Here is a 26,219-nt window from a genome sequence, read left to right on the forward strand (position 1 = left end):
ATGTATACCGGGGCGAGTGTGGTGGCGGGTCAAGCGGGGTGTGATGGCTGTGGTGATACAAATGTTGTGAGTAAACAATCGCGGCCGGACGCGCGTAAGATTATGTACCCAAAAGCGGTGGGGAAGGTGAAAGGGGAACCACAACATTGAGGGCAGCAGGCTCCCATATGGACCGCAAGAGCCCCCGGTCCTCCATCGCAAGGTGTTGTTTATGCAGGGGTCCCGCGACGCCCCACCTCGATCAGCCACCAGAAGGGATAGCCGGACTGCGGAGATCAACGCGGAGAACAATGTCATGCAGCCTGCAGCTAACGGCTTCGCGGTGGGGATCTCGTTTGTTGTCGCACACCATCTTTTTCGATTTTCCTACATTCGCAGCCATTGAATCATATAGATTGAGCAGCGGAAGTTCACCCTTGTTTGCTTATTCGTACCGCAATTACCGGCGTGTTTCAGATCTGTTCTGGTGTGCCGTCCATTATAGGACGCCTAGGAAATGGCTTCTCTTCATCCAGTCTCTCGCTATTGCGCGCGATGTCGACAAAAAGAGTTACTTCTATACAGCTTCTTGCGGTATTCGACTTCACTACCTATGGGAGTGAATGTTTCAATCCTCTCGCTATCTTTCCCATGGTCTCATTGGACTTGTCATTGCTTTTTGTGCGGTCCACTCTACTCTTCATTTCTTCTGCGTTATCAAAAGAGCAAGACATAGCTTGTCGGAAACTACAAGTAAGCCTTGGAGGTATATTGGGAAGCAACGTGTCGTTGCAATTCTCATATATGAGGTTTGGGACTCGACATGCATTCAATACGCGCCGAGGCGATGTGCAATCGAGCATGTATCCGCTAAAGATACATATGGTCTATGACAAACACGCGTTGTTCAACGAACTTAATCGATAAGATTCCCGGGTTTCGTCTACGAACGATTTCTGAGTGAATGGAGTAGGATTATTCGAAGTCACTCTGTCGACTGCGACTTTCACGTGAATATGAGACAGTGATGGTGCCCACGAAGGTATGGACAGTGCGCAGCTGGACAATTGAGTGCCGGCCGCCTGGTATTTACTTCCCTTTCTCTATACAACCCAGTCTGACATTCCTTCCCGGCTCCTCTCCTCACCGGCTCCGACACTCAACTCAGAAAACGAAGGACTACTGACCTACGCTCAAACCTACAACTTAACATGGCCTCAACTGATATGGACGACTTAAACTGGGGCATAGAGAATCGCGATCTGAACGACATAGAAAGTGATCTTATGAGGGAAGAGGAAGAAAAGCGCCTTCGCGAAGAACGGAACATTAATCAGGCGTTGGATACGTTTGAACTGTACGACGACGCTCTGGCGATGGTGCAAATCAGCGACGACACGTTTAGCTACACTTCGGCGTCACCTTCGCTCCAGCTTCTTGGCCTGACGGACGATGACAATGTACTTCAGTCCTTCTTTCGGCTGTTGCGATTGCGCAGGTCAATCGAACAAGAAACTGTACCAAACCCGAAAATAAAGTTTCTCGAAGACGGCATGCTAGACGCCACACCAGAATCAGAAGAGAATGAGAGAATATGCCAACGCAATGCCCAGTCCTCCAGGCTCCTAACGTTACCAATCGAGGTCCGCAATCAAATATTTGCCGAAGCCATGGGTGGCTTCAGCATCTTCATCAAATCGAGACGTGTGGATTATGGAGAGTACACTAAGCAGGAACTGTCGCGGATCACGAACCGCATCAGACTACTCAATTCTTCAGCCGGCATAGCTCTCCACGAGACACATTTGGAGGTAGGGCCTAAGGATTGGCTAGATGTAGCATCCTGGCACAGTTCAAATGTCAGAATCACACGCACCAACTTACCAGGCGGTCCAAAAGAGAACAATCCCTTTGTCGCGCTTCAGTCGACATGCCGGCAGATATATACCGAAACCGCGCTAGTCCCATTTTCTAGCATCAATCGTTTCTGGTACTACAACGACTTCGCTCTCAGCGCACTGAAAACCCGCATCACATCAGCTCAAACTGGAGCCATCACCAAGCTCTTCTTTTACGTGAAGGCTATGGAATATTCAAGCAGGCCGAACGACATTGGAGACTTCGACTTGAAGCGTATTCAGAATTTGAGTACGTTGACGGGGTTGAAGTACATTCACGTCGCTGTTGTGGTAGATGGTGGCGAATTAATGTCTCGCAAGTCCTCGTTCCGTACGACCCGTCCGTCGGAGATTGCGGCGCTCAAGCGGATAGAGGCTGGCTTGGGTCCTAGACTTCTGAAATTCGCACCCAAGGATGTTGAGTTGGCGTTTGAGCTTCATCGTCTGGAGTAGTAGGATATGGCCAGGCGCACGCTAGCTTTTGTGTGACTGATGTGGAAAACATTAGTTGCCGAGACGTTCAGCTGCGGGTATTTCCAGTGTCGTTTGCGTCGTCGCTATTGCGGGAGTCGTGAATGGCTTATTCTTCGTTGGTAATCGCAATATTCAAGTTACTGGGTTTGGCTGGGTGAATGGTTTTAGTTTGGTAGAATATCCTCGTTACCTACTCAACGACCCAGATTCGAGACTAGGTGAATCCCCAGTGAATGAAGGAGCGGTCGACTTACGGCCTAGCGCAATGGACCCTCAGTTCTTCTTTCCCACAGCGCTAACGATCCTACCCAGTGATTCCATTCTCGGAATGCAACTTCCTAATTCTGTTTCTCTTAGCACCGACACATCAACCACGATGGCGGACGCAACGCGCGCAGCCAATGCGAACTCAGCACCTCTGTTGTCGCATGGAGAGAACACAAATATAACTACGCGCAACGCTACCGAGTCCCCTCTTCTACAACTCCCAGCCGAGATGCGAAATGAGATCTACAAGTGAATAGACCTTCTCTCGCATCACTCAAAAAATTACGAACATGCACTAATCTTCTCATCTGTGCTAGATACGTGTTGAGCGGCCAGGTTCACGAGATCCTATTGCGACCCCTCCCACTGGAAAGTACCCTTGGCCTACTGCTCGTCTGCAAGCAGATCTCTGAAGAAGCTGCCATGCTACAGTACCCCTACTGCGTCTTTGCATTCGACCACGAGCTCGCCATGCGCAACTTCCTCTTACGATGCTCCCACGCTAAACGCAAACTCATACGTACGATCCAGCTTAAACCACGCAGATGTGCTATGTTGGAGCGGTCTTTCTGGAACTTTGGGGAGCACGGCAGGTGGATTAAGATAGAGGAACTGGAGAAATTGGAAGGCTTGCAAACTATCATCATCGAGAAAGCGAGGGTTCCTCCAGCAGCAGGTTCTGGGGCCCACAATGAGCAACATGATATCAGGGCGCTAGCGGAGACGATGAGGTCTATGAAGGAGGGTGTTACTGTCATAATCGAAGAATAGGCTAGGTTGGGCACACGAGGAATGTTCGCGGTTGTACATCAATGTTATCAAGCTGGAGATATACACAACCTTAAGAAGATATTTGTTTGTTCAGACTCAATTGCATGTATGTAGTAAGATGCGACACATATCCAGCCACCCTTGGTGGTGCCGTAATTTAGATACTCAGGTAACATCAGAGTATGCATGCGAACTGCACAGCTTGCGCTGATTTCAGGTCAGACTTGTATTAGCGTCTCAGCGCTGGGTCGCGCAAACACACCTCTCCATTTTTCTTACCGCTTTCGGCCCCATCTCCACTTCCAAGTTTAGGTCCAAGCTCACTCACTCACTTACCTAGGTAGCAACTACCTGGATCACAACACCGCCTGGGCACCCATTTCCCGCCACACAATTGAGTTCCAATCCCACAACGCCAGATATGCCTGAGGCTGCTCACGAGATGGCGCAAGATACCAAAGCTGATGAAGCTCGGGCTCGAATGTACGTATCATGAGTGCAAAACCAATTGCGACGACGATAAGAGCTGATCTTGAGACAGCACAGCAGCAAACCAACACAAGTCTCCTCTTCTCCGTTTACCCGCTGAACTTCGAAACCTGATTTACGATTACGCGCTAGGCCGCCTTACATTCTGTTTCATGGCAAAACTACAATGGAGCAACAAGGAGAGAGGATATCTTAACGAGCCACGCTTGGTTCGACCTCTACACGTCTCCTTCACATTGTTGCGTACATGTACCCAAATCTACGCAGAAACCGCAACACTCCCATACAGCCTCCATCTCTTCTACTTCACTCATTTCACCACAGCAAAGACCTTGCTTGGGAGCATCTTCACATGGCAGGTAAAAGCCATTAAATACCTGGGACTATATTGCGACATCTTCTCGACCTCATCAGGAAAATATCGCGATATGTTTTCGCTTCTCAGACAGTGCGAGGGCTTATCAGAGCTCAACGTACTGTACTACGGTGGACCAGCTAGTTACCATGGAAAGAGATGGACTGATATCGGCGAGGCTCATTTGGTGAAGACGGTGAGACTGCTACGGGAAACGATGCCTAATCTCAAGGTTTGGTTGGTGAAAGACAACAGAGCACCGAACAGTATCACGAAGTACTGAGTCGCTGGAATGAGCAGTAGGAATCAAAAGAAGAGTAGAAGCAGAATGGTTTCACGACATCACACAGGCGATTTCACAAGCACTGAGTGTAGATAAGAACTAAGAATACCTGAGATGTGTCTTAAGGGGGTTCATTTTAGCAAATCTCCTAGCATTAAGGATGAGTCAAAATTCACCTGCATGCAGATTTAGAAGAGTTCTAACCCCCACTCCTAGTGCACGGTCGTGCATACACCCTGTCCCTTCCCACAGCTATTTCAAGCATTGTCTCCACCTCCACACACCCTCTCACTTTCCTGTCTACAAGGCTAAGCCAAAATACCGCTCCACACACACACTGTACAGCGCCAAATACCCGGGCCCGTCTCAACAACTCAATAATGGCGCAGGAAATATCAGCGAACCAACGCAACTCCCGCCTTCTCCGCCTTCCCGCCGAGCTACGAAACCAGATCTATAGATACGCGTTAGGCGGCCATAGAGTCTTGTTAGGAACAACACGTGAGCTTGTTCACCCACGGAAGCCACGCCTCTATCCAGAGGCGCCTACTCCATGCTTCGCACTACTGAGAGTGTGCTCACAGATCCACGCCGAGGCCGCCCTTCTCCCATACAGCCTCAACGTCTTCCAATTCTGCACAGACGACAGCAGCATCAATGCTTTCCTGAGTAGTATCAGTACATCGCAGCTTGAAGCTCTTACGATACTGATTATTCAAATCAAAGACGTCTGCAGAAGTCCAGATCACATGTCACCTCATCTGATTCAATGCAAAAGTCTGAAGGAAATCAGGATACGCTACAATACAAAGTCTTTCTTGTCGAGGAACTCCGACTTGTTTCGTGTGGGTTATTTTGCCGAACTACTGCGGGAAACGATCCCTGATGTCAAGATTACGAAGTGGGACGTTGGCATGGGAGACAAATGTACGGGACATTACTGAGACGGTCGGCAGTTGACATATGTGGTCGGACGAATAGTAGGATTCGAGATACTGTTACACCATGTCGGGATGACTTTCGAGACTTTCGAGCATCGAGATGGATGAAAACAATCGAAGGTGCAGTTTCCCGGAATTGTGTTCTGGTAAAGTTGCCGGATGAGGAGGATTAGCCAAAGTCAACTTACATGCAGAATTAGAAGGATCGTTGACTGTCCCTCCTTCCCGGGATCCCGTCAAGAATATCTTTCTTCTTAATCACTGCCTATATAAATACGTATCAAGGTGTGTCACTACCGATATAGTAGGCTATCGCAGTGCACGGCCTTGCAAACGCTCTCTTTCACTTCCTCTAATGTCTTGGCATCGCCTGTACTCCAAAACCCAGTTGCGCTCTAACGATACTTGTGACTTCTCCCACTCATAAAAGTACAGTGATTGCAGCACCCGACAACTCCACCCACTCAACTGCAAATGTCCAAATCCATATCAACAGCGCAAACAACGGCGCAGATAACATCCGCAAATCAACAGAACTCTCCTCTTCTCCGCCTACCGGGCGAACTTCGAAATCAGATTTGGATGTACGCGCTGGGCGGCCAGAGAATCAGGTTGAGTTTACGCGGCGACAAAGTACTAGTACTATATCGCGACAAATTTGCACTAGCATTCGGGCTATTGAAAGTATGCACCCAGATCACCGCCGAGGCTGGGATGCTGCTTTACAGCCTCAGTGTGTTCGACCTTGTATCGACGACCATGATCAACGACCTCGTTACTAGCATGACTAAATCGTCCATCGAAGCTATCAAAACGCTGGAAATCCCACTCTGCTTCATCGACACTCATTATCCCCGCGTTGCATCCTCACTCGCGAAGTTCAAGGGCTTGGAGCAAATTAGGTTGAAACACAGCTGTTCAGACAATCATTTAAAGCTTCCCCGATATCAGGACGGGTTGCGGGTTTTGGCGGATGGTCTGCGAAATGATGTACCGGGTGTCAAAATTTCGACATACAAGTTTATACCTAGGGAACCGGATTGGGCAGTGAGAATAGCATTGATGAGACACTCCGAATTGAGCAGTGAGACGAGCTTTACTGAGACACTCCGGACTGAGCGTCAAGAGGAGGCCGAAGAGCAAGAAGCAATTGTCTTTTAAAGACACGCAATGGGCAGTCTTATGAGCACTGGGAAAGGAAAGGGAGTAGGGGCGCCTTGAAATGAGATGGTGTGCAGGTGTTTTATTCCAGCAAAGCTTACTGAGATCGATGATCAGCCACAAGCTCATCTTCCTACAAGATAAGACAAAATTAAAGACTTCAAAGGTTCTCTTCTGTTCTACCTTCGCCAAGTCAAACAATGCACTCGTTATCTATCACCAACTAGATCTGGAACGTTGTCTTCTCCTTCACTTGCCTGACTACCTTTCTTAGCAAGCACGTGCACCCCCAAGCTTCCTCGCACTTTCCCACTTCTACGACCACGCCACCACCACAACCGCTCAACCCAAATAGCGGCCGCGATACCCATACCCGTCCCGACAGCTAAAACGATGGCGCAAATCACGAAAGCCGAAGCTACAGCGGCGAACCAACTGAACTCTCCTCTCCTCCGTCTACCAGCAGAGCTACGAAACCTCATCTACCACTACGCGCTCGGCAACTGCACCCTCAGCCTGGTACCGTCCCAAAAGTCGCTGCGTCTCTTTCAGCGCGACATGCCCGCTTTTCCCCTCCTAGCTGTATGTACCCAGATCCAGAGCGAAGCAGCACTCCTCCCCTATATTCTCAACACATGGGACATCGCCAACCGAGATACCTTGTACTTGTTTCTGGAAAAGATCCATCCACGTTACATCCAGGCCATCAAGAAACTAGACATTGGTCCCTGGACCGTCGCGCTGCAATCGACGGGAATGATTTGTGCGTGGCTCGAGAAGTTCAAGGGTCTAGAGGAAGTTGTCTTCAGTTACGATCCGAGCTTCGACCAGACGTGGATACATGATTGGGTGCAGCGCTGGGAGAGGGTGGTGACGTTGATGCGGGAACGGCTGCCCCTGGTGGGAACAGCGACGAGGGACTCAAGGGAGGGGGTTCCTTGAGAGAACGCACCCGACTCTCCATGCTGGTAAAAGGAGGAATGGGATGCAGAACACTGAACTTGCTTGGAGACTGGGGACGGAGTATACTTGTACAGTGTTGCATTGTCGGTTTTACGGAGTTGCAAACTTCGTGTGCTGGAGAGCTTAGCAACTCACGCATGTACTGTAAAGACGTGTCCTCACACTATACAACATGCTGTCTAACCCGCCCTCTTATACTCCTTTTGTCTAATAGCCACCGATCAGCTCGGTCATACAGACCATTTATCACGCTGTTGACATATCTGTTGGAATCAAGGAAGATCAGCTTTAAAACTAATGACATGCTTAAAGCATTCCACTCAAGCATCCATTGGGAGAACTGGTGGACCAAAAGCATGTACAACGTACCATGCAAGGGCAATCATTTACAATTAGCAAGACAAACCACTAAGAGTACAAATCATCGTCCATGGTCGCATCGCCAAACCCACCCTCAGCGATATCAACACTACTCTTACCCGGCGTATGACTCGCCGGCGCCTTGCCTTTACCCTTCCCACTCCCACTCCCTCCTCCAGCCGCCCCATTCGCATCCCCATTGCCAAACCCATTAACCTCCAAACTCTCCGTCCTAACAACCATATCCTCAACCTCGTCGATCGGAGCCTTTGCCTTACCCTTCCCCTTCGCGCTGCTCGCCGGTTGAAAAGCCGGCGCCGCCCCATTCTCCTTCTTATCCTCCTTCTTGCCTGCACCTTCAAACTGTTTCCTGACCCTATCGTAATGCCGGAGTTCATCCGCACTGACACTAGGCACGAGTTCCTTGTGGGCTTCCATGAAGTCTTCCTCGGTGACCATGACGGCGGTGTCTTCTTCTGTGGCGAGATGGTCGAAGAAATATGCAATGGTGATGGGAGGGGAATGGGTGGCGTTGTGAGCGGCGACTTTCTCGTCGACGATCTTGGCGGAGCGGGTGATGGCTTTGAGCATGGCGTCGGAGCAGAGGGCGTACATGTCTGCTCCTGTGTAGGTGAAGGGGAGGCCTTGGGATACGCGTTGGAGGGAGAGGGAGGGGTGGAGTGTGAATCTGGCGAAATATGTTAGCATCTGTGGGTATAGAGGAATGGGAGAGGAATGCGACGTACTTCCTTGTCAGAGCTTCCAAGATGGTCTGCTGCTTCTCGTGGGTATCGGAGACACCCAGGTACAGCATCTTGTCAAAGCGACCGGGTCGCAGTAGGGCCTGGTCGAGTAGATCGGGTCTGTTCGTTGCTCCAATGACGAAAACACCTTCTCCTCCATCACTCATACCGTCCAGCTCGGCGAGCAGTTGACTAACAATGCGGTCCATAACGCCACCGCTGTCACCTTGGTTACCACGCTTAGGTGCAACAGAGTCCAGTTCGTCGAAGAAAACAACACAAGGACGGGCATCGCGGGCGCGTTGGAAGACACGACGTACATTGGCTTCAGACTCACCAATGTACATGTTGAGTAGCTCAGGTCCCTTGACACTGAAGAAGTTAAGGGAGAACTCTGTAGCGATGGCTTTTGCGAGGAGCGTCTTTCCTGTTCCGGGTGGACCGTAGAACAAGATACCACTGCGCTTCTTCATACCTTTGGCGAATAGCTCAGGACGCGACAAGGGAAGCTGGATAGTCTCCATGACTGCGTCTTTCACGTGCGTGAGACCACCGACATCTGACCATCCGACGTTGGGGATCTTGGGAGCCCCAATTGCATCCGCGAAGTTCTTGCGTGCAGCATCTACTGCGGTATCCAGATCAGCTTTTGTGAGACTGTTGCTGAAGTGGCCTCCTGCTAGTTCGATATCGCGTGTGGTGATTGTCTCAGATGAGGAGAGTGACTTTGTAGAGGAAGCGGCGAGCGCTTCGAGACGTTGCTGCTTTGCGACTAGAGCTCGATCGACCACGTCCACAAGGTCTCCAGCTACAAGAGCGGCAGTCTTGACAGCGACGTTTCCAAGGTCGACCTCGGGAGATAATCTGATGCCGGCGTCGTCGACGATACTTCTCAGAATACCTTCTCGTTCCCCTTCATCGGGTGCAGTCATCTCAATCTCGTGCGTAAAGAGCCCTCGGATGCCTTCGGGCACCTTGTCGATCTCAGTCGTAGTCGCGATTAGCACGCGAGAGTCGGCCAATATCTCTTTCAGCGCGGTGTTCATGCGATCGGCGTTAAGTGCGTCGACGTGCTTCACAAGCAACGTCGTGTACTCAGCGCCACACGTCAAGCCTCGTTCTGCCCTAGCTTTCAGAAAGCCTTCTGTTTTGACATCGCCACCTCCAGCACCACCTTCGGTGATGATGTCAAAGGCATCGATGGCAAAAGTGTGCAGGCCGAGATCTTCGCAAGCTTTCGTAGCGAGGGTAGACTTACCGATGCCACGTTGAGTCGAGGTGATCAAGACTGCGATAGGCGGCAGGCCTAGGTGAATGGCTCGCGGACTGGTCGCCACAGACATGAGTTCTCGCAACCGTCTGCGAAGTGCTGAGATGTAAGGCTTGGGCAGCTCGTCTAGTGACATCGTCTTCTGCGAGCTCGAAACAGGGGCTCGTTTGGCACCAAGATAGTATTGCCAGGCGTTATTGATGGGAGCTGGAGTCTTGCCCTGCTCGCTGCCGTTCATCTCCATTTTGGTGCTGGCAGCATCTACTGTGACAGCACCACCCCATATGTCGGCTTCTTCGCCGTCGTGAGATGCATGGGTCGAACTCGATACATTGCCGATCTTGAACCAGGACACGACCTTTGCATTGCGGCTGCTGACGCTGGTGCTTTCATCGCTAGCGGTTGGTTTGGCTCTGGCCAGCAGCTCATCGTTGCCAGCGTCTTCTTCTGTCGCGGTTTGGAATACCGCTCGACCAAGCGATTCGTCAATTGATACGCCTATCAGATCACCACTCTTTACAATCCGCCTCTTTTGCTCAAAGTGATCTTTCAATGCCGCGAAGAGACTGGGTTGAAGTAGACGATCTGACGACAGAGGCGTTGACACCTTCATAAGAGTGACCTCTTTGGCAGACGGAGGCAAAGAAGAGCTGTTCAGACGTGGCTTCTGGATGGCGCTCCTAGGAAGATGAGAAGACTGACTAGGGACTAGTGGAGTGATGCGGAGGTGAGAAGGACTGCCTAGGTTTGCAAGAAGAATTGGCGAGAGATAGGCATGCAATGACGAGGTTGGTTGCGAGAAGCCCGAGAAACTACTTCTTCGGTCGGTATCTGCCATCTTTTGTACCGGATATCGTGCAACCTTCTTGGACATGTTTTCTGGTAGGCCAAAGACCCTGACGGGGCGCCAATTCGTATTATCTTCCTCGTCTACTCCGCCGAATGCACTCAAGCCCCAGAGCGGATGTGATGAAGGGGCTTCGGTGCCCCCAAGCTTGACCCAGTCGCCCGAAAAGCAACCGACTTTGACCAGCGTGTTGATGTCGACGAATACGCGCGCTTCCTCGTCATCCTCGCTTCCCGGCTTCGGATGGATAAGGTCATCTGGGACACGCTGGAGAAGCCCCTGGGCTTTGAAGACCTTGCTCTTGCTTGCCGGACCACCACGGGCTGTGGTAGCTGTGAAATTGGAGTATACCGACCCTGGCGTCGCGATGCCATTAGGGGGTCCGAAGTTGCCGGGTCGTGGGGTCGCGGAGGAAAAGATTGAAAGTGCACCAGATGATTGAGGCGGAAGCATAGGCGCGTTCAGCGATATGATGTCGTCGGACTCGTCGGACAGGTCTCCCGCATCGCTCTCCGAAAGCTCTGACTCGAAGTTGTCTGTAGACTCCTCGTCAGGTGGAGAGACATTGCGCGAGTTATCCTCTGCGGCCGAGTAGAAGGTGTCATTCGAAGTGTCGTCAGCCTCATCATCGTCGCCGAATCCGTTGGTCGTCTGAGGCTGTTTCACCGGAGGCATGATGATGGGCTGCTTAGAGCTGCTTCGATGCGATTGCAGTATAACGATTCTCGTGCTCGGTAGCAAGAGGCCTTGCGACACGGGTTCGGAGGCGCTGATCTTGGCTGGTGGAGGTGGGACGTGGGTGATGGGATGAGCGGGTAGCTTCAGAGGAAGCAGGTCGCCAGTATGAAGGACAGTAGGTAGCTGTAGGGCTTCGCGTACGGCCTGTCGCCAGGTCTCCTCTTGCGCCGCGAGATCCACCGCCTTGCCTTTTGTTCCATTCGCTTCCATATAGCGGCTTTTCGGAGCTCGTGATGAGCCATTCATCTGAGCAATGAAGCCTCCGCCGAACTTCGCATGCACCTCGTCCAGCTTCCGCAGCGCTTCCGTGTCCAAATTCACGTAGACTGTGTCCAACCCAACCGGCACAACATCGTATATGCGCACCTCGATGGGCGTATCCCGTCTCTGTGTCTTGTTCGGGGCGACATTCTGGAGGAGCTGGGAGAAGGACTGCAGGGCGAGAGACGACGTGGGGATCTGGAGTGACGAATGCGGGCGCGCTGTGCCGGTTTCTGTCTTGTCGGCTGATCGCACGGGCAGGATGGTCCAGGGAGTGTTCTGGGAAGCGGCGATGGAGGTCGGCAGCCATGGGGTGATTGCGACGTGTTGGATGCGATCCGAGTCTGGCGTGTCTCCATTGGCTATTCTTCTTGTCAGCCACCTCTCCCATCTACTACCAAACATTCCTTCCACATACCAGCGCTCTTGCTTCTCGCTCCAGGGAACAGATCATTGAACAGATCCTCCGACAGCACTCCGACCTCACCCTTCACGCGGTCGTCGAGCAGTAGTCGCGCCGAAATAGGAGGGCGGTCAAGACGTCTTCTCCGTCTTCTTTTCCGTGGGTTGGCGACTCCATTCTGCGCGTCCATGATGGATTAACGAGGGATGTCTGCCTCAATGGACAGGTGTATGAGCATTCGCGGCTCTGTTCGTTGCGTGCGATCAGCCCGGGCATCAGACAGCACCAGAGAGCCGCATTGCCTCGGCAGAACTAGCCCGCTCGGACATGGTTACCTGCCACGAATCCCCGCGTCCACTCAACTGATTGAGAGCAGGAATCCCACGAGCATGCACGACTCAGAATTACATGTTGGCTTGTGTTGTTCGAGTCCGTAGTCCAGTAGTCCAAGTTGGACGTTCACACTGAGATTCAACAAGGCTTCAATTGGCCGCAAGTGGCCTGTCGTACATCACACGTCACACGTCACACGTCGACCACAGCATGTGCATATCTTCGACAAGCAGTATACCTGCCACATCAAGTCTAGATACCGTTCTACTGATACCTTTCGACGTAAATGATATTCAGTCTCGCTATCTCTCAGAGATGGTTGACGTTGGAATTCGCGATTCCGGAGTCAAGTCCGCAGCCTCTTCACATGTTAATAAATAGTGCCTGCGACATGCAAACCATTGCCACAAAACCGCAAACCCTGCTTGCATCACCCGCTATGGGGTTTCTAAATGTGGTCGTTGAGATGCATCCTTCTGCAGCATGATCGCTGATTTGCCGCTTCCTCATCCATTCCTGACGTAATGCTCTTGCCAAACAAGGCGCGGACAGCCACCGCGTCAAAACTGCGATTGACAAAAAAGCCGCAGCATGTCTCTCAACCGCGCTCCAGCATCTCACAGCCCTTTTGCGCGTACAGAGGACTGCGATCCGCCCACTCGGGATTACAACACTGAAGAAGGGACTAATTTGCCGGCATCCGTACCTATGCTCCACGCGACCCTGGACGCTCCACACCACCGTCGCCGAACCATAGGGCTTTCCCAAGATCAATATGCCGAAGGCCTCTATTACAGCCGCCAAACACCGTGTTGAAGAGCAGTTCAACCATCATGAAGAAAAGAGAAAGTCCAAGACACAGGCTGCAGTCGACTTTGCACACCAAGCTAAGCGTCTCGGACAATACACTCCAGAGCAAGAGAATGAGGGCACAGGTTCCACACAGGCGGTTGAAGCACGGTTCATAACTCCGCAAGACCCTGTCATCGAAACGGCTGACGGCCATCGACTTCCTGCTGTTCCTCTAGAAGAAGCGACCAAGCTCAACGAATTGCGAGACATTATTGACGACCGTGATCCTACTAGAAAAGAATCCTTCTCACCACGGCTGCGCGAAGCAAAAGATGGAACAATACACGGCATACCCCCGAAAGAAGCAGAGATGAATGGCGAGGGGAAGTCAGATGTTCCATTGGGTGATTCGAAAGCGCCTTCGAAGACAAATCCTCTGTTCCCGCCTCTGCCCATGTACGGACCTCCAACACTTTTGAGGAAATGCCAGTGCTGGTTCTTCCGAGTCTCGTCCGGCATCTTGTCATTCTTGTTCCTTCTCGTCATAGTCTTAGGGGCAGGCTTTACGTCCCTTCCTGGGATGTGCAAACACCTGTTCCTACTGCTCACTTTCCGCGATGCTGAGAAACGAAGACCGTTCTACGAAGAGGAAACGAAGCGAAAGCAAGCAAGAAGAGAGGCAGAAAGAGCGTGGAAGAAGCGAGACACAATGCCGTCAGCTCAAAAACTGGAGAATGGAGAAGATGGCGGAACAACAGATGAGTTTGAGCCGTTAGAAGGCGGTTCCGATCCTCTGGTTTGCGATGTGCGCCACTATGCACGAAGAGTGGGACTGGACTGCGAGATCTTTGACGTCCAGACAGAAGACGGTTTCATCATCGAACTCTGGCATCTTTACAATCCTCGTGACTACAAGCGCACGAATGACGGCCAGCGTTCCCCGCATTCGCCAGAGCTTTTCCCTGAAGATCGCACGGGTGTTGCTGGGTCGCAATATGAAGAAGGTGAAAAGAAGTACCCAGTCCTTATGATACACGGCCTCTTGCAGTCCGCAGGCGCTTACTGCACGAACGATGACGACAGTCTTGCTTTCTTCCTCGCCAAGTCTGGCTATGATGTCTGGCTTGGCAACAACAGATGCGGTTTCAAACCTCGCCATACCACTTTACAATACGGAGACCCGCGCATGTGGGCGTGGAATATTCGTCAGATGGGTGTCATGGACTTGCCTGCTCTCATCTCTCGCGTACTTTCAGAGACCGGATTTGAAAAGCTGGGTCTCATTGCGCACAGCCAGGGCACCACACAAACCCTTGTCGCTTTGGCAAAAGAACAGCGACCAGAGATTGGCGAAAAGATATCTGTGTTCTGCGCTCTGGCACCTGCCGCCTACGCTGGTCCCTTGATCGGAAAAGCCCAGTTCAAGTTCATGCAAGTCATCAGTCCAAACATGTTCCGGACAGTGTTCGGCATCCACGCCTTCATTCCATTCATGATGGTTATGCATGGTCTCCTTCCCGGAAAATTCTACGGCTCCATGGGTTATCGTGTCTTCGCCTTTCTGTTCAACTGGACGGACGACCGCTGGGAACGTGATCTGAGAAATCGCATGTTTCAATTCTCCCCCGTTTACGTCAGTGCAGAGAGTATGCGATGGTGGCTCGGACGGGAATGTTTCGCGAAGCAGAAATGCATCTTGGCTACAAGAGATGAGAAGATTATGGAAGACAAGGAAGACGAGGAGATCGAGCAGACGAAGACTAAGACCGGAAGTCCGCCGCATGACTCCGACGATGAGCATCAGAAGGACAGGAAAGAAGCTGAGCGCTACGCGTGGTACGGTCCGCAAACTCCTCCTTTTGCACTATGGGTCTGTGGCTCCGACGATCTAGTAGATGGTCGTCGTCTTCTACGCCGTTTCGAACACGGCCGAGAGCCTCATGTCGATGTCGTACACTCCAAGGTCATCGAGGGGTACGAGCATCTTGATGTTATTTGGGCTATGGACGCTATTGAGAAGGTCGGCAAAGAAGTCAGAGAAGTAATTTGGAAAACAGCGTCTGCAGATGCTCGCAAACTGTGCAGGACGCCAAAGGGATGCGAGGACGTTCACGAGTTCTACAGCAAGGGTGGAGCTAGAGAGAGTGCGACGCGTGAAATCGATGCTTCGGCTGGCGAGTGGAGCGCGAAGGGTGAGGAAGCTGTGGCCGACGGGCCTGGAGAGTAATGCTGAGATGTAAGGAGCATTGTCGTACTCACCCTAGGGCTTCTACGGCATACGAGACAAGCGCGAACACACAAAGAAGCATACATATGGGAGGCGCTTTTGGTTTCCTTCCGCACATGAGATATCCCCCTGTCCGTTCAATCGAGACAGCTTAGACTAGAAATGGAAATGGTTCGCATTGTCATCCAGCTTGGCGCACGAGGCTTACGCTCAAATCGATAGGATCGGCATCTTTATACTTCACTAATATACCAATTGTTAGCTTCACACCGTAGATTGACAGCTGCAAAGTCCTTCAAAGCGCAGTTTCATCGGCTCATCACACCGCAAGAAGAGGGATCCCTGGCAAAAGGCGGTCTCCCCGCTGTGCCGCATGGGCGCCACGGTTCTGTTGGTTGTAAGTGGCAAGGCGCCTTTGTCGCGACGGTCGCGTAAACAAAACCGTGCGGCCCCTGCAGCGACCCCACCAAGCTAGTCCAACGCGGCGCTCCTCACCGCTTGAACCCAGAACACTTCTGCCTCCAGCGTCGACGCCGGAAACTAGAGGTTCCTTCGACAGTCGTCTGTTTGACACAGCAACACCGTAACCATGCGAGGAGAGGTATGTCGAGTTGTCTTGTTTCTGGCGGAGGGTTCAATCGCAGTATGCGAAGGGAAGCGGGGGGCTTCGAGCGCCGACATGGACGAGACGAAGCTCTACCGTGGCTAAATAGCAAGAAGAGATGAAAGAGCTTGGAGATTGGAATGCACAAAGAAATCGAGTGACCCCAGCGCGCGCAATGCTAACACCAAGCTCGACAGATCTGCCACCTTCACATCGGCCAAGCTGGCACGCAGCTGGGTAACAGCGCCTGGGAGCTGTACGTTGTCGCGAACCGCATGCGCCCCGAAGCCTACAGTCAAGACTGACACGATACCCTCAGGTACCTCCTCGAGCACGGCCTGCTGCCCGATGGTCGTCCCAACCCCGATGCGAAGGAGCTCGGCGAGGGTGGCTCCTACGAGACCTTCTTCACCGAGACCGGCAGCGGCAAATACGTGCCTCGTTCCATCTTCGTCGACTTGGACCCGTCGCCAATTGACGAGATCCGAACCGGAGCCTACCGCCAGCTGTTCCACCCTGAGCTGTTGATCAGCGGCAAGGAGGATGCTGCCAACAACTGTGCGTCTTGAAGAGCTATTGGGAATGCAGAGATACTGACGAGAGTAGACGCTCGTGGTCACTACACCATCGGCAAGGAGATGGTCGACAGCGTCATTGAGAAGATCCGTCGCGTCGCTGGTAAGCACAATCCCCGACATCGGCTCAATGCGCCTACTAACAAACACAGACAACTGCTCGTCCCTCCAGGGTTTCCTCATCTTCCACTCTTTCGGTGGTGGTACCGGTTCCGGCTTCGGTGCGCTCCTCCTCGAGCGCCTCTCGACCGACTACGGCAAGAAGTGCAAGCTCGAATTCGCCGTATACCCTGCTCCTCGCGTGTCTACCTCCGTTGTTGAGCCCTACAACGCTGTTCTGTCGACACACAGCACCATCGAGAACTCCGACTGCACCTTCCTTGTTGACAACGAAGCTGTCTACGATATCTGCAGGCGCAGCTTGGACATTCCCCGTCCCAACTACGAGCATCTCAACCGCCTGATCGCCCAGGTTGTCAGCTCCATCACCTCCAGCTTGCGCTTCGATGGTGCGCTCAATGTCGATCTGAACGAGTTCCAGACCAACCTTGTGCCATACCCGCGTATCCACTACCCGCTCATCAGTTACGCGCCTGTCATCTCGGCCAAGAAGAGCTCCCACGAGAGCTTCAAGGTCTCCGACCTGACCTTCCAGTGTATGTCTTCGTACGACCTTGCAGTATCTATGATATTTTGCTAACTCCGATAGGCTTCGAGCCCAACAACCAGATGGTTGTCTGCGACCCGCGCAACGGAAAGTACATGGCTGTCGCACTTCTGTACCGTGGAGACATCGTCCCCCGCGACTGCTCCGCCGCCGCCGGTGCCCTCAAGGCCAAGTCCTCCTTCAACCTGGTCGAGTGGTGCCCCACTGGTTTCAAGCTCGGAATCAACTACACCAAGTACGTCCTTCCTATCTTGTTACAATCAACCTTTTCTAACAACACTCCAGGCCCATCAGCGTTCCCGGCAGCGAGCTCTCCTCCGTCGACCGCAGCGTTGCCATGTTGTCCAACACCACCGCCATTGCCGAGGCCTGGTCCCGCCTTGACCACAAGTTCGATCTCATGTACTCGAAGCGCGCTTTCGTTCACTGGTATGTGGGTGAGGGTATGGAAGAAGGAGAGTTCTCCGAGGCACGTGAGGATCTCGCTGCGCTGGAGAAGGATTACGAGGAGGTTGCTGAGGACTCGCTCGATGCGGAGGACGTTGAGGAGGGCGAGTACTAGGTTTTTAGAGATACGGGAAGGAGGCAAAGGAAATGATGTTGTTTGTAAGGCTTGCTACGACGAGCTGGGGGGATTAGTAGTCTTGGAATGGAGAAACTATGCGCGAATGCATAGTCTTACTTTCAAACGATAGATCTGCTCTTATTGTGATTAAAAATGATGTGAGTGATGGCATGTGAAACCCTCGATCGCGAAACTTGGTCGGTTCTGAGAAGTAGCGATGTTTTCGCAATTTATTGGAACTATCTCGTTGTTCTCTCGACGATAGGGCTTTATAGCTCGAAAAAGAATTATTTACAAATCTACAAATTGAAGGAAAGGAGAGGAGCCCGGCGCACTGCCCTTGGCTATCTGTCTGTCGACTAGTCTAGTGTAAATGGAGTACTAAAACGCTGAGCGATGTCGCTGTACAGACGCGAGAAATAGAAGGAGGGAATGACAGAATGAGACTTTTTTCCGACAGCTTCAGCTCCGCCGCTGTCTCGACACCTCGCATGAGGGAGGTAAAGAGTTTCCTCAGTGAAACCTCCTCATCTCAATCCCTTCCGTGCGACTTCTCGCTGGTGGACCGAACGTCCTCTCACTATCCGCTGTGCTAGGCGCCAACGCACCCGTACTCCTAGGCACATCCGCACTGCCCACCCTCGTGATAGGCACTTCATCCTCACCGCCACTGCTCCTCACAGCCCGGGGACTAATAATGCCGCTCCGCGGATCAAGTGTGTTCTTCTTCTTAGGCGGGGTGTCGTAGCCGCTACCCTCTGGGATATCAGCCATACCAGCTTCGACGTCGTTGCCAGAGCGGTTGCGACTAAAGAAGCGGTTTCGGTGCGTGCGTTCGCGAGTGGTGGACGAGGCGTTTGTGCCGACGCGTTGGAGGCCGGTGCTGCGTGCGCTGTCATTGGATTGGCGGTCGTTGTTTCGGTCTTGAGAGCGCGAGGGCGAGGTGACGCGGACGACGGTTGCGCGGGCGCGGGACGCGTTTTCGCGGTCGTCGAGGACGTCGCCGCTGGGGTCGTCTAGGCCCATGGATTTCATTCCGAGCGAGAAGTCGACGCGGCGGCCCATTGCGGAGAGGGTCTCTGGCTTCTTTAGGATGGAGCCGGTGCGGGCTGGTCCCGCGCCTGTTCCAGTAGCAGAGTCTGATGTGCCTTCTGCGGGTGCGACGAATGGTTGGTCCTGGGCTTGGTTGCGGATGGTGCCGTTGGGGTGGTCTGGGTTGCCGTTGATACCGACACCAGGTGTAGCAGGGTTCTGCAGATTCTGCATGTAAACCGGGAAAGACTCCTTCTGACCGGGGTAGCGCATACGGGGGCCTTCGATTTCGCACTCCTGGATTGCCATGGTGAGGGCGCAGATGAACTTGTTGCGGCGCTGCAATCTGAGCAGTTCGTTTTGCCAGTTGGACTTGTAGAAGAAGACGACGTTGAGTTCGAGCCAGTGGACTTCTTGGACGGCGCGCAGTTCGGTGAGGATGTTAGTTTGGTACTCGCGTTGCTCGGCGGTGACGAATTCGAGGAGCACGTTGCGGAGCTTTTCGATTTGCTCGAGCGTTGTACCGAACTTGATGATGATGGGGATGGCTTCGGCGAGGGCACCCGATCGACGGTGGTTAAGGATGAAGAGCGTGTTGAGGTAGCTGTTGGGCGCTTGGACAACGTGACCTTGCATCTTCTTGAACTCGGTGTAGAAAAGAGCGATTTCCTTGACGAAGTAATCATCACCACGGCCGAGATCACCGGTGTTACCGTAAATCATGACACGGTCACCGACATCGTAGGGGTGCTTGACGAAGACGAAGATGCACGACTGGAGGAACTCCTGAGCGGTTGCGGAGAAGAGCCAAGATAGAGCCAGAAGGGTCGAACCAGCGGATGTTAGGACACCGGCGGCGGAGGTCGAGATCAGCGAGATGAATACGATGATAGTGATGATCAGCACTATGAACATGAAGACATCGTCGAGCTTGGAGACGACGCTATCGAGATCCTTCAGGGAGGCGGTAATAGACTTGCGTTCACGGCCGATCTCGACGCAGACAGCTTCGAGTTCCTCCATGGAGATATCGCCGTTCATGTCCTTGTCGAACATGGAGAATGCAGCAGTGGCTTCCTCGTCGCTGTCGAAGGCATTGTTGAGATCCTCGGAATGAACAGTCTCAGTCTCAGGTCGCGCAAAGGTACGGTACAGACGGCGAGCCAGAACCTGAGCGCCGCTGGTAGTACCAATGAGTTGCAGAACAACCTGGTGAGGATGGCCACTGCCAGTAACCGCACGACCGGTGAAGTCCCCAGCGACCTTTCCGGCGATGTCTCCAAACTTGTTGAAACCGACTTTGATGTTCTTTTGCGCCTCTGTGAGAACCTGACCAGGAGTGCGTGCGCCCGATGGAGCATTGTCGTCGCCCTGCTCAAACTCGGAATCTTCCATGGCGATCTTCTCCTTGGAAAACCTGTACAGTTTGGCCAAACTGCCAATCTGGAATTTGTTCAGCTCAATACGGTCTTGGTATGTTCGCAGGTGGAAGCTGATGGCGATGAGCTGGATGATGATCTTCTCGATGAAGTTGAGCACGAATCCGACGAAGAGAGCTACAAGGACCTTGTTCATGGTGCCTTCCCAGTCGCGCGTGGTCTTATCGCCGTTGACGTGGTGATTCTTCATTGTCGGGAGGAAAGACACTTCAATGGCCAACCACCAGAAGAACAAGGTAGCTGGGAGTTCGAGCTGCTTGCCCATGTCTCTCCACTTCTTGCTATTATTGGTGAAGAGGGAAGAGATAAGACCAATAGGCCACGGGAGGAGTTTGGCGAGCACCTGCGAATGATGTTAGTGGTTGTAAAACTAGAAAGACCGAGACACTCACTCGTCCAGCCCACAGTGTTAGCCACACAATCATCAGCCAAATCGAAAACCAGACAAGCTTGACTCCTCCAACATTCGCATTGGGGAATGCAAAGATTCCAACCATCAAAGGAATGAGGATCAAGAGCACCATGGGCGTAATGTACGTGAAGTACCTGACAAGCCATGATGAGTTGTGAACCTTCTTGAAGAACTTGGAGAAGCTTGTGGTGGGGTTTTCGGGTGGCGTGTAACGAGCCGCCTGCTCGTGCAATGGGTTCGTCGCCGCATCGAAGTCGTCTACGAGGTCCTCACGGCGTGATCGCACGCGCGTCATGGATGGGTTCATCGACGCATTGCGCCTGAGTGCCTCCTTCTCATCCAAACCCTGCTCAATGGCGAGCACTGCAAGGTCATCGTTGAGCCTGCTCGCCTGCTCACGCGTTTGCGACGGTGACTGTATGCCCTTCATTGCTGGGATATCATGTGCGGTTTCGACGGTAAGGTGGGTGCCAGATCGTGATCTGTTGTGCGGTGGCCGTGCGGCAGTATCTACACGCAATGGCCGCTGATGATCGTCCCCCACAACTGTGCCGTCCTCGTCGGAAGATCGCTGCTGGTGGTGGGACATGTTGCTGTCCATGTCGTATGTCGGCTCTGGCCGCTCATAGTTGGGCGTACTCATAGTGGAGAGTCGCGCTCAGACCCAGGTTCGATAGGAAATCCAGTCAAAAAGCTACCGTGGGTGAGCAACGAGGTAGCGACCGTGTTTTGATTTTGCGGCGATTTTTTTGTAGATAACGCAAAATCCGATTGCTGAAACAATGGTATGCTTTTCCACGCCAAACCAGCAGTCAATGGCTTGCGCTCGCCCTTCCGGTGGTCCAGGATCAAACGCGAACTGCTGCAACGGGATGACGTCAAGCTCGGTGCCGACTTATCCAGATAGTGTTTTAGCGAGTGACGAAGAAAAATGGCGTGTTCAGTAGTAATTAATGGGCGATGGAGGTGAAGAAAGAAGAAGACAACACAATGGAATGGACAGCAGCGATGTTAGCAGGTGAGATGTGGAGCTCGCCCGGGGTTAAAGGAGCAGGAGCAGCGCTGGGCCAGGGATTATTTTTGGGGATTCCCGATCTGCGATTCCTCAATTTCGACGCCAACCCTTCGACAGTGACTGGCGCAAGGAAAAATGGGTCATGGAACAGACGGTGGACTTGTGTGGCCATGGCAAGCACATCGGGTGGGCCGCGTCGCTTTGTCTAGAATCTCTGTTGGGACCGAATCTGGTACAGAAAGCTGTAAGGATACGCGTCTTGCACCAACCACAGCCATCGAATATACTAGAATAAGCCCGTCGCTGGCCCTCAACGACGGCTGCGGCTATCCATCTCGGTCGAGAATGCCATGACAGCGGCGTCGCATACGCCGTTAGGTCTGCCAGCACAAGTTCTTAGCGACAGCCACCGACGTCACGCAGCATCGCAATGCAGGTCCCGGACGCTTCGTGTGTCGGTCCCTCAAAACTCTGCAAAGTGTGTCTATTTTGAGCTTGCGCAGTCGATGGAGGTCGCGCGACAGGGGCAAAAGTTAGAAAGAGCGCCAGTTCGGCCGCCCAGTCGGTCGCAACGCGTTCTAACTTTCTCACCCTCTGTTCTTTATCGCCTTTCACATGCCTAGGAAGCCTTATCCTTAATTTCCAGGGTCATTGCCGTTATCGCGGAAGGCTGTTTCAAACCGCCCGCGGCGTTCGAGAAAAGCTTGTCGCGTGCCGATCCTAATGCCGCCCCTGCATACCAAGGCTCTCCTTGGATCGCGTCGTGGGGGTCAGGATCGATGCACAACACTGACACCACCAGAGATCTCGACTCCAGCGTGTCAGCGTCAGACCCGCTGTATCGCACGTCTCCATCTTTCTCCCCAGAGTTGATCCGACGATTTGCGCAGGATGAGCGTTCCCTGTGCTGCATCCGTTCCAGACATCGGATAAGGCGGCAACTACCTCACCTCTCGCCGTTGCACAAATGTAACGACATGGCGGACGGGAAACACTCCACAGCGTCTCCATATTGACGAGTCGTGATTTCAGCAGCGGACGTGTCCTCGCAGGAAGAAGTCTAAGCGATACGTCCTCAGCAGCTGTGGTGGAGGAAGGCCGCTCGGCTCGTACAAAGCCCGATTTCCGCCTGTACTAAACGTGGTGGGTCGCTCTGCAATATGTCATAACCCGTATCCTGTGCGGAAGCGTCTTTGGTAACTTGCCGTGACGTAAGGTAGGGCAACCCTTAGTGCACTACGTCAGAGCAGCATTGTTTCCAATTGAACGCCGCGGAGCTTTTGTTACGGTGTCGACTTGGGCGCTTCAAGATTAGTGAATAGATGGTGGCTAAGGACCTCACACCAACCCTTGAAGACATCATCATCATCAACTAAGAATCAAAGTGCTATGCAATAGACCTTCTCCTGGAGTACAGCTCTGGTTCTTTCGGCTCTCAATAGAGATTAATATACTACATTCGCCATGTGCATATTCAAAAGATGTGTAGATTGCGAAAAAGCATGCCAAAAGTTTCTCCATAAGACAAGTAAACAGCATAAGCTATCAACAACATCATATCTAATGCAAGATCCAGTAGGCTGCTCGAGAATATAACATGCTTGTTCGCTGTCGCTAAAGGGATTGTTGCATTCAACGGTCGAATACCATAGCTTACCGAAGCAGCATTATCCCGTGCAGTATGGGACGATGCACTACTACATCAGGCAATATCCGGCTTCCGTCGATTGTAGCGTCCCTGTCTGTGAAAAGCAAAGCTCTCGTAGTAGTCTGATTCAGGGTAAAATTGGCGAAGGAATCCTCTTCACCCAAAATTCACATCAATCGACGGACATGAGATAATTGCCTATCTAAGCATGCATTCATTGAATTGGCTTTATGCTTGAGCACTAAGTAGATAGGCAATGTTTTAAAGGAGTAAATTGCTGCAGTATAGTGGTGAAGTGCACAAGAATAGCCCGCAGCACGAGGGAAAGCCGAAGGACGAAATGAAGCCCATGTCCTTCATCCTACATTCTGCTATAATCTACATCTTCGCGAACCTTCCCGATTGGGCATGAAGTAATCTTCGATACAAACTTCATGTCTACGAAATATAGATTCGGGGTAGAAAAGACAGGAGTCCGCTAGATACACTCACCGTACCGCACTATAGGAAAGTGGGGAGGTGAACATTGAGGAGTATGGAGAGCGGACTCCATTCACACCTGCTATAATCTACGCTCACAGATTATTACCTAATGCAGTAATTATATACTGGCAAACCTCAAATATCTTGAAGCATGTAGGAGTAGAGACGAAGGAGAATGATCAATGTTGTGATGTTGCTTGGAGACTGCTCATCCCGATCGGGCTAAAGTCGCGAGGACATCACGTCATACCAGAACGAGGAAGGCGCGACGCGAGCTCCCAGATGCGCATCTTCCCCGCAAACTCTCTTGACTTTTGCAACCACACAGTCACAATGTTCAGCCTACCAAGATTATCTCTGCCTTCTTTTCTTCGCGCCGGCGAAGGCACGCATCTCACCGCCGACCTCCCCTCTGTAGAGATCCACGACATCGAGACCTCGGCAGAGAAGCGACCGCGAACTCTCAAGCACCTACTCAAAGCGAACCACGCCAATTACGCAATCATATACCACAACCTCACTTTTCACAACCATACACCGCACGTATGCTGCTCCTCCTGCAAAGGCTGTAGCTGCTAAGCATGTACCCTAGATCCTGGGATCGACTTACCTTCTGGGAGGCACCGCAGAGCATCTGAACGAGATCTACGAGAGAGAGGCGGAAGTGCTGGAACCTTGGCATGATGCGCCTGGTGAGATAACAAAGGACGACTGGCGAGAGTTTCTGGGGAAGCGCGAGTAAGTAGCTGCATGATGGTACGATTGAATAGGATCAGGGTCAGTCGCTGATGGGCAGCCAGATACCAACGCGCATTCATTGATTTCTTCGAGGATCAGCTCGTGAGCAAGAAGTACAATGTTGAGGAAGTTCTTGAGGAGTTCTTGCTCAAGGGCAAAGAACCGCTGATCAACGGCCTCATTTCAGGACGTAAGCTTGCGCTCTTCCGAAGCCCGGATATCGCTAATTCCATGCAGTTGCGCATCCTCTCATTCATCTCGGCTACGCTTACGAGCTCAACTCCACGACCGTTGCGATCGAAGCCCTAGCGATGGGCTCTTGCTTCTACAGTCCGCTCCATAAATACATCGACGATCCAAAATACACGAAGACCAGCCCTCATGAGGCGACTGGCAACCACACCGGGCTCATCGATTTGTTGGACAAAGTGCGCAAGGATAAGCGCTTCGATGGACTGTACGATCACCGCAGCGGCGATATCACGAAAGTGCTGGAGGAGCGCGAAGAAGCCTTTTTGGAATACTGGAATGCTTGGGAAATTACCGCCCCGAACGAACAGTTCCAAGCTGCTCAGGAGGTCGGTTTGGGGCTTTTGACAGGAACACCACTACCTGAGAAGGGAAAGTACGACTTCTTCCTCGTACATGTGCTTACAAGCTCTCACGCTATTCGCATCCTTCTCCCGTTGATACCGGCCAAGTTCCATGTCAGTCTTATACGGCAATGGTGGCTGTTCGCGCTAGCTGTATACATTGCTCAGACGAGGCCAGAGATCGATATGGGTAGAGCGATGACTGGTGACGACAGCCAGAAGAAGACTTGGAAGCATATTGTGGACAAGGCCTTGAACGGGTCACATTCCACTGATGCGCATTATGTAAAAGGTATGTTACGAGCCTCTTGCCAGACCGCGGTGTTCGTGACTGACATGACGCAGCATTGCGTGCGTTGAAGGTAGCGGAGGAAACATGGGGAAAGGGTAGTGACAAATCAAACCACTGGCTCTGTGCGGCAGCCAAGTTTGCCGATGAATTTGAAGGCTGGGGAGGATTTGAAACGGCGGAAGACGAAGCAAAGATGGGATATCCTGAGAAGCAGTAAGGTTTAGTATACAGTATGGGAAAGATAATGTATGCGCAGGTCTGATTTCATGGAACGTTCCCAACCTGCTCGACGGTGACGCACTCACGTGGTCTGATGTGAAATTGGCGCAGAACTGATCATTCACCACTTTCTGCCTTCTGTCTGCTGACTCTATTTCCTGGCGACAGTCGCTATCATTACCATAGCACGCAATACACTCTAGCACCTGACTGCAAGGACTACCTACTTCTCTCCTCTGGAGAACCATGAGTACCAGCCTCCGCTATTCAGCTGCAATCAACCATACAATGGACGCGTACCCCCCTACCACCACACCAGATCTATGCACCCAATACAAGATTTACTGGCGAGACTGCGGCCATGAGTACAGCAACGTCGGCG

General features: G+C 52.3%; 7 protein-coding genes across 7 annotated transcripts; 5 read left to right on the forward strand and 2 right to left on the reverse strand.

Annotated features, from left to right (window-relative positions):
• Positions 1-1,190: 1,190 nt before the first annotated feature.
• On the forward strand, positions 1,191-2,330 carry J4E93_004265 (uncharacterized protein; the record flags this gene model as incomplete). Its single annotated transcript, XM_049342193.1, has 1 exon — positions 1,191-2,330. One exon carries the CDS (start codon positions 1,191-1,193, stop codon positions 2,328-2,330), a length of 1,140 nt encoding a protein of 379 aa, XP_049200345.1.
• Positions 2,331-7,011: 4,681 nt separating this feature from the next.
• Positions 7,012-7,560, forward strand: J4E93_004266 (uncharacterized protein; the record flags this gene model as incomplete). Its single annotated transcript, XM_049342194.1, has 1 exon — positions 7,012-7,560. The coding sequence occupies one exon, from the start codon at positions 7,012-7,014 to the stop codon at positions 7,558-7,560; it is 549 nt and encodes a 182-aa protein (XP_049200346.1).
• Positions 7,561-7,989: 429 nt separating this feature from the next.
• J4E93_004267 (uncharacterized protein) lies at positions 7,990-12,393 on the reverse strand (the record flags this gene model as incomplete). The annotated part of the gene is made up of 3 exons (XM_049342195.1): positions 7,990-8,629; positions 8,688-12,162; positions 12,219-12,393. The coding sequence occupies 3 exons, from the start codon at positions 12,391-12,393 to the stop codon at positions 7,990-7,992; spliced, it is 4,290 nt and encodes a 1,429-aa protein (XP_049200347.1).
• A 918-nt stretch (positions 12,394-13,311) lies between these two features.
• Positions 13,312-15,555, forward strand: J4E93_004268 (uncharacterized protein; the record flags this gene model as incomplete). The annotated part of the gene is made up of 1 exon (XM_049342196.1): positions 13,312-15,555. The coding sequence occupies one exon, from the start codon at positions 13,312-13,314 to the stop codon at positions 15,553-15,555; it is 2,244 nt and encodes a 747-aa protein (XP_049200348.1).
• A 589-nt stretch (positions 15,556-16,144) lies between these two features.
• Positions 16,145-17,963, forward strand: TUB1_1 (alpha-tubulin; the record flags this gene model as incomplete). The annotated part of the gene is made up of 7 exons (XM_049342197.1): positions 16,145-16,156; positions 16,357-16,415; positions 16,479-16,717; positions 16,766-16,837; positions 16,887-17,390; positions 17,444-17,636; positions 17,687-17,963. The coding sequence occupies 7 exons, from the start codon at positions 16,145-16,147 to the stop codon at positions 17,961-17,963; spliced, it is 1,356 nt and encodes a 451-aa protein (XP_049200349.1).
• A 516-nt stretch (positions 17,964-18,479) lies between these two features.
• J4E93_004270 (uncharacterized protein) lies at positions 18,480-21,492 on the reverse strand (the record flags this gene model as incomplete). The annotated part of the gene is made up of 2 exons (XM_049342198.1): positions 18,480-20,780; positions 20,830-21,492. The coding sequence occupies 2 exons, from the start codon at positions 21,490-21,492 to the stop codon at positions 18,480-18,482; spliced, it is 2,964 nt and encodes a 987-aa protein (XP_049200350.1).
• A 2,836-nt stretch (positions 21,493-24,328) lies between these two features.
• On the forward strand, positions 24,329-25,835 carry J4E93_004271 (uncharacterized protein; the record flags this gene model as incomplete). The annotated part of the gene is made up of 5 exons (XM_049342199.1): positions 24,329-24,538; positions 24,588-24,733; positions 24,796-24,923; positions 24,971-25,618; positions 25,672-25,835. 5 exons carry the CDS (start codon positions 24,329-24,331, stop codon positions 25,833-25,835), a joined length of 1,296 nt encoding a protein of 431 aa, XP_049200351.1.
• Between the last annotated feature and the right edge of the window lie 384 nt (positions 25,836-26,219).

The sequence above is a fragment of the Alternaria ventricosa genome (genome assembly GCF_023758065.1).
Source record: "Alternaria ventricosa strain BMP 2768 chromosome Unknown scaffold_6, whole genome shotgun sequence".
Lineage (NCBI taxonomy): Eukaryota > Fungi > Ascomycota > Dothideomycetes > Pleosporales > Pleosporaceae > Alternaria > Alternaria ventricosa.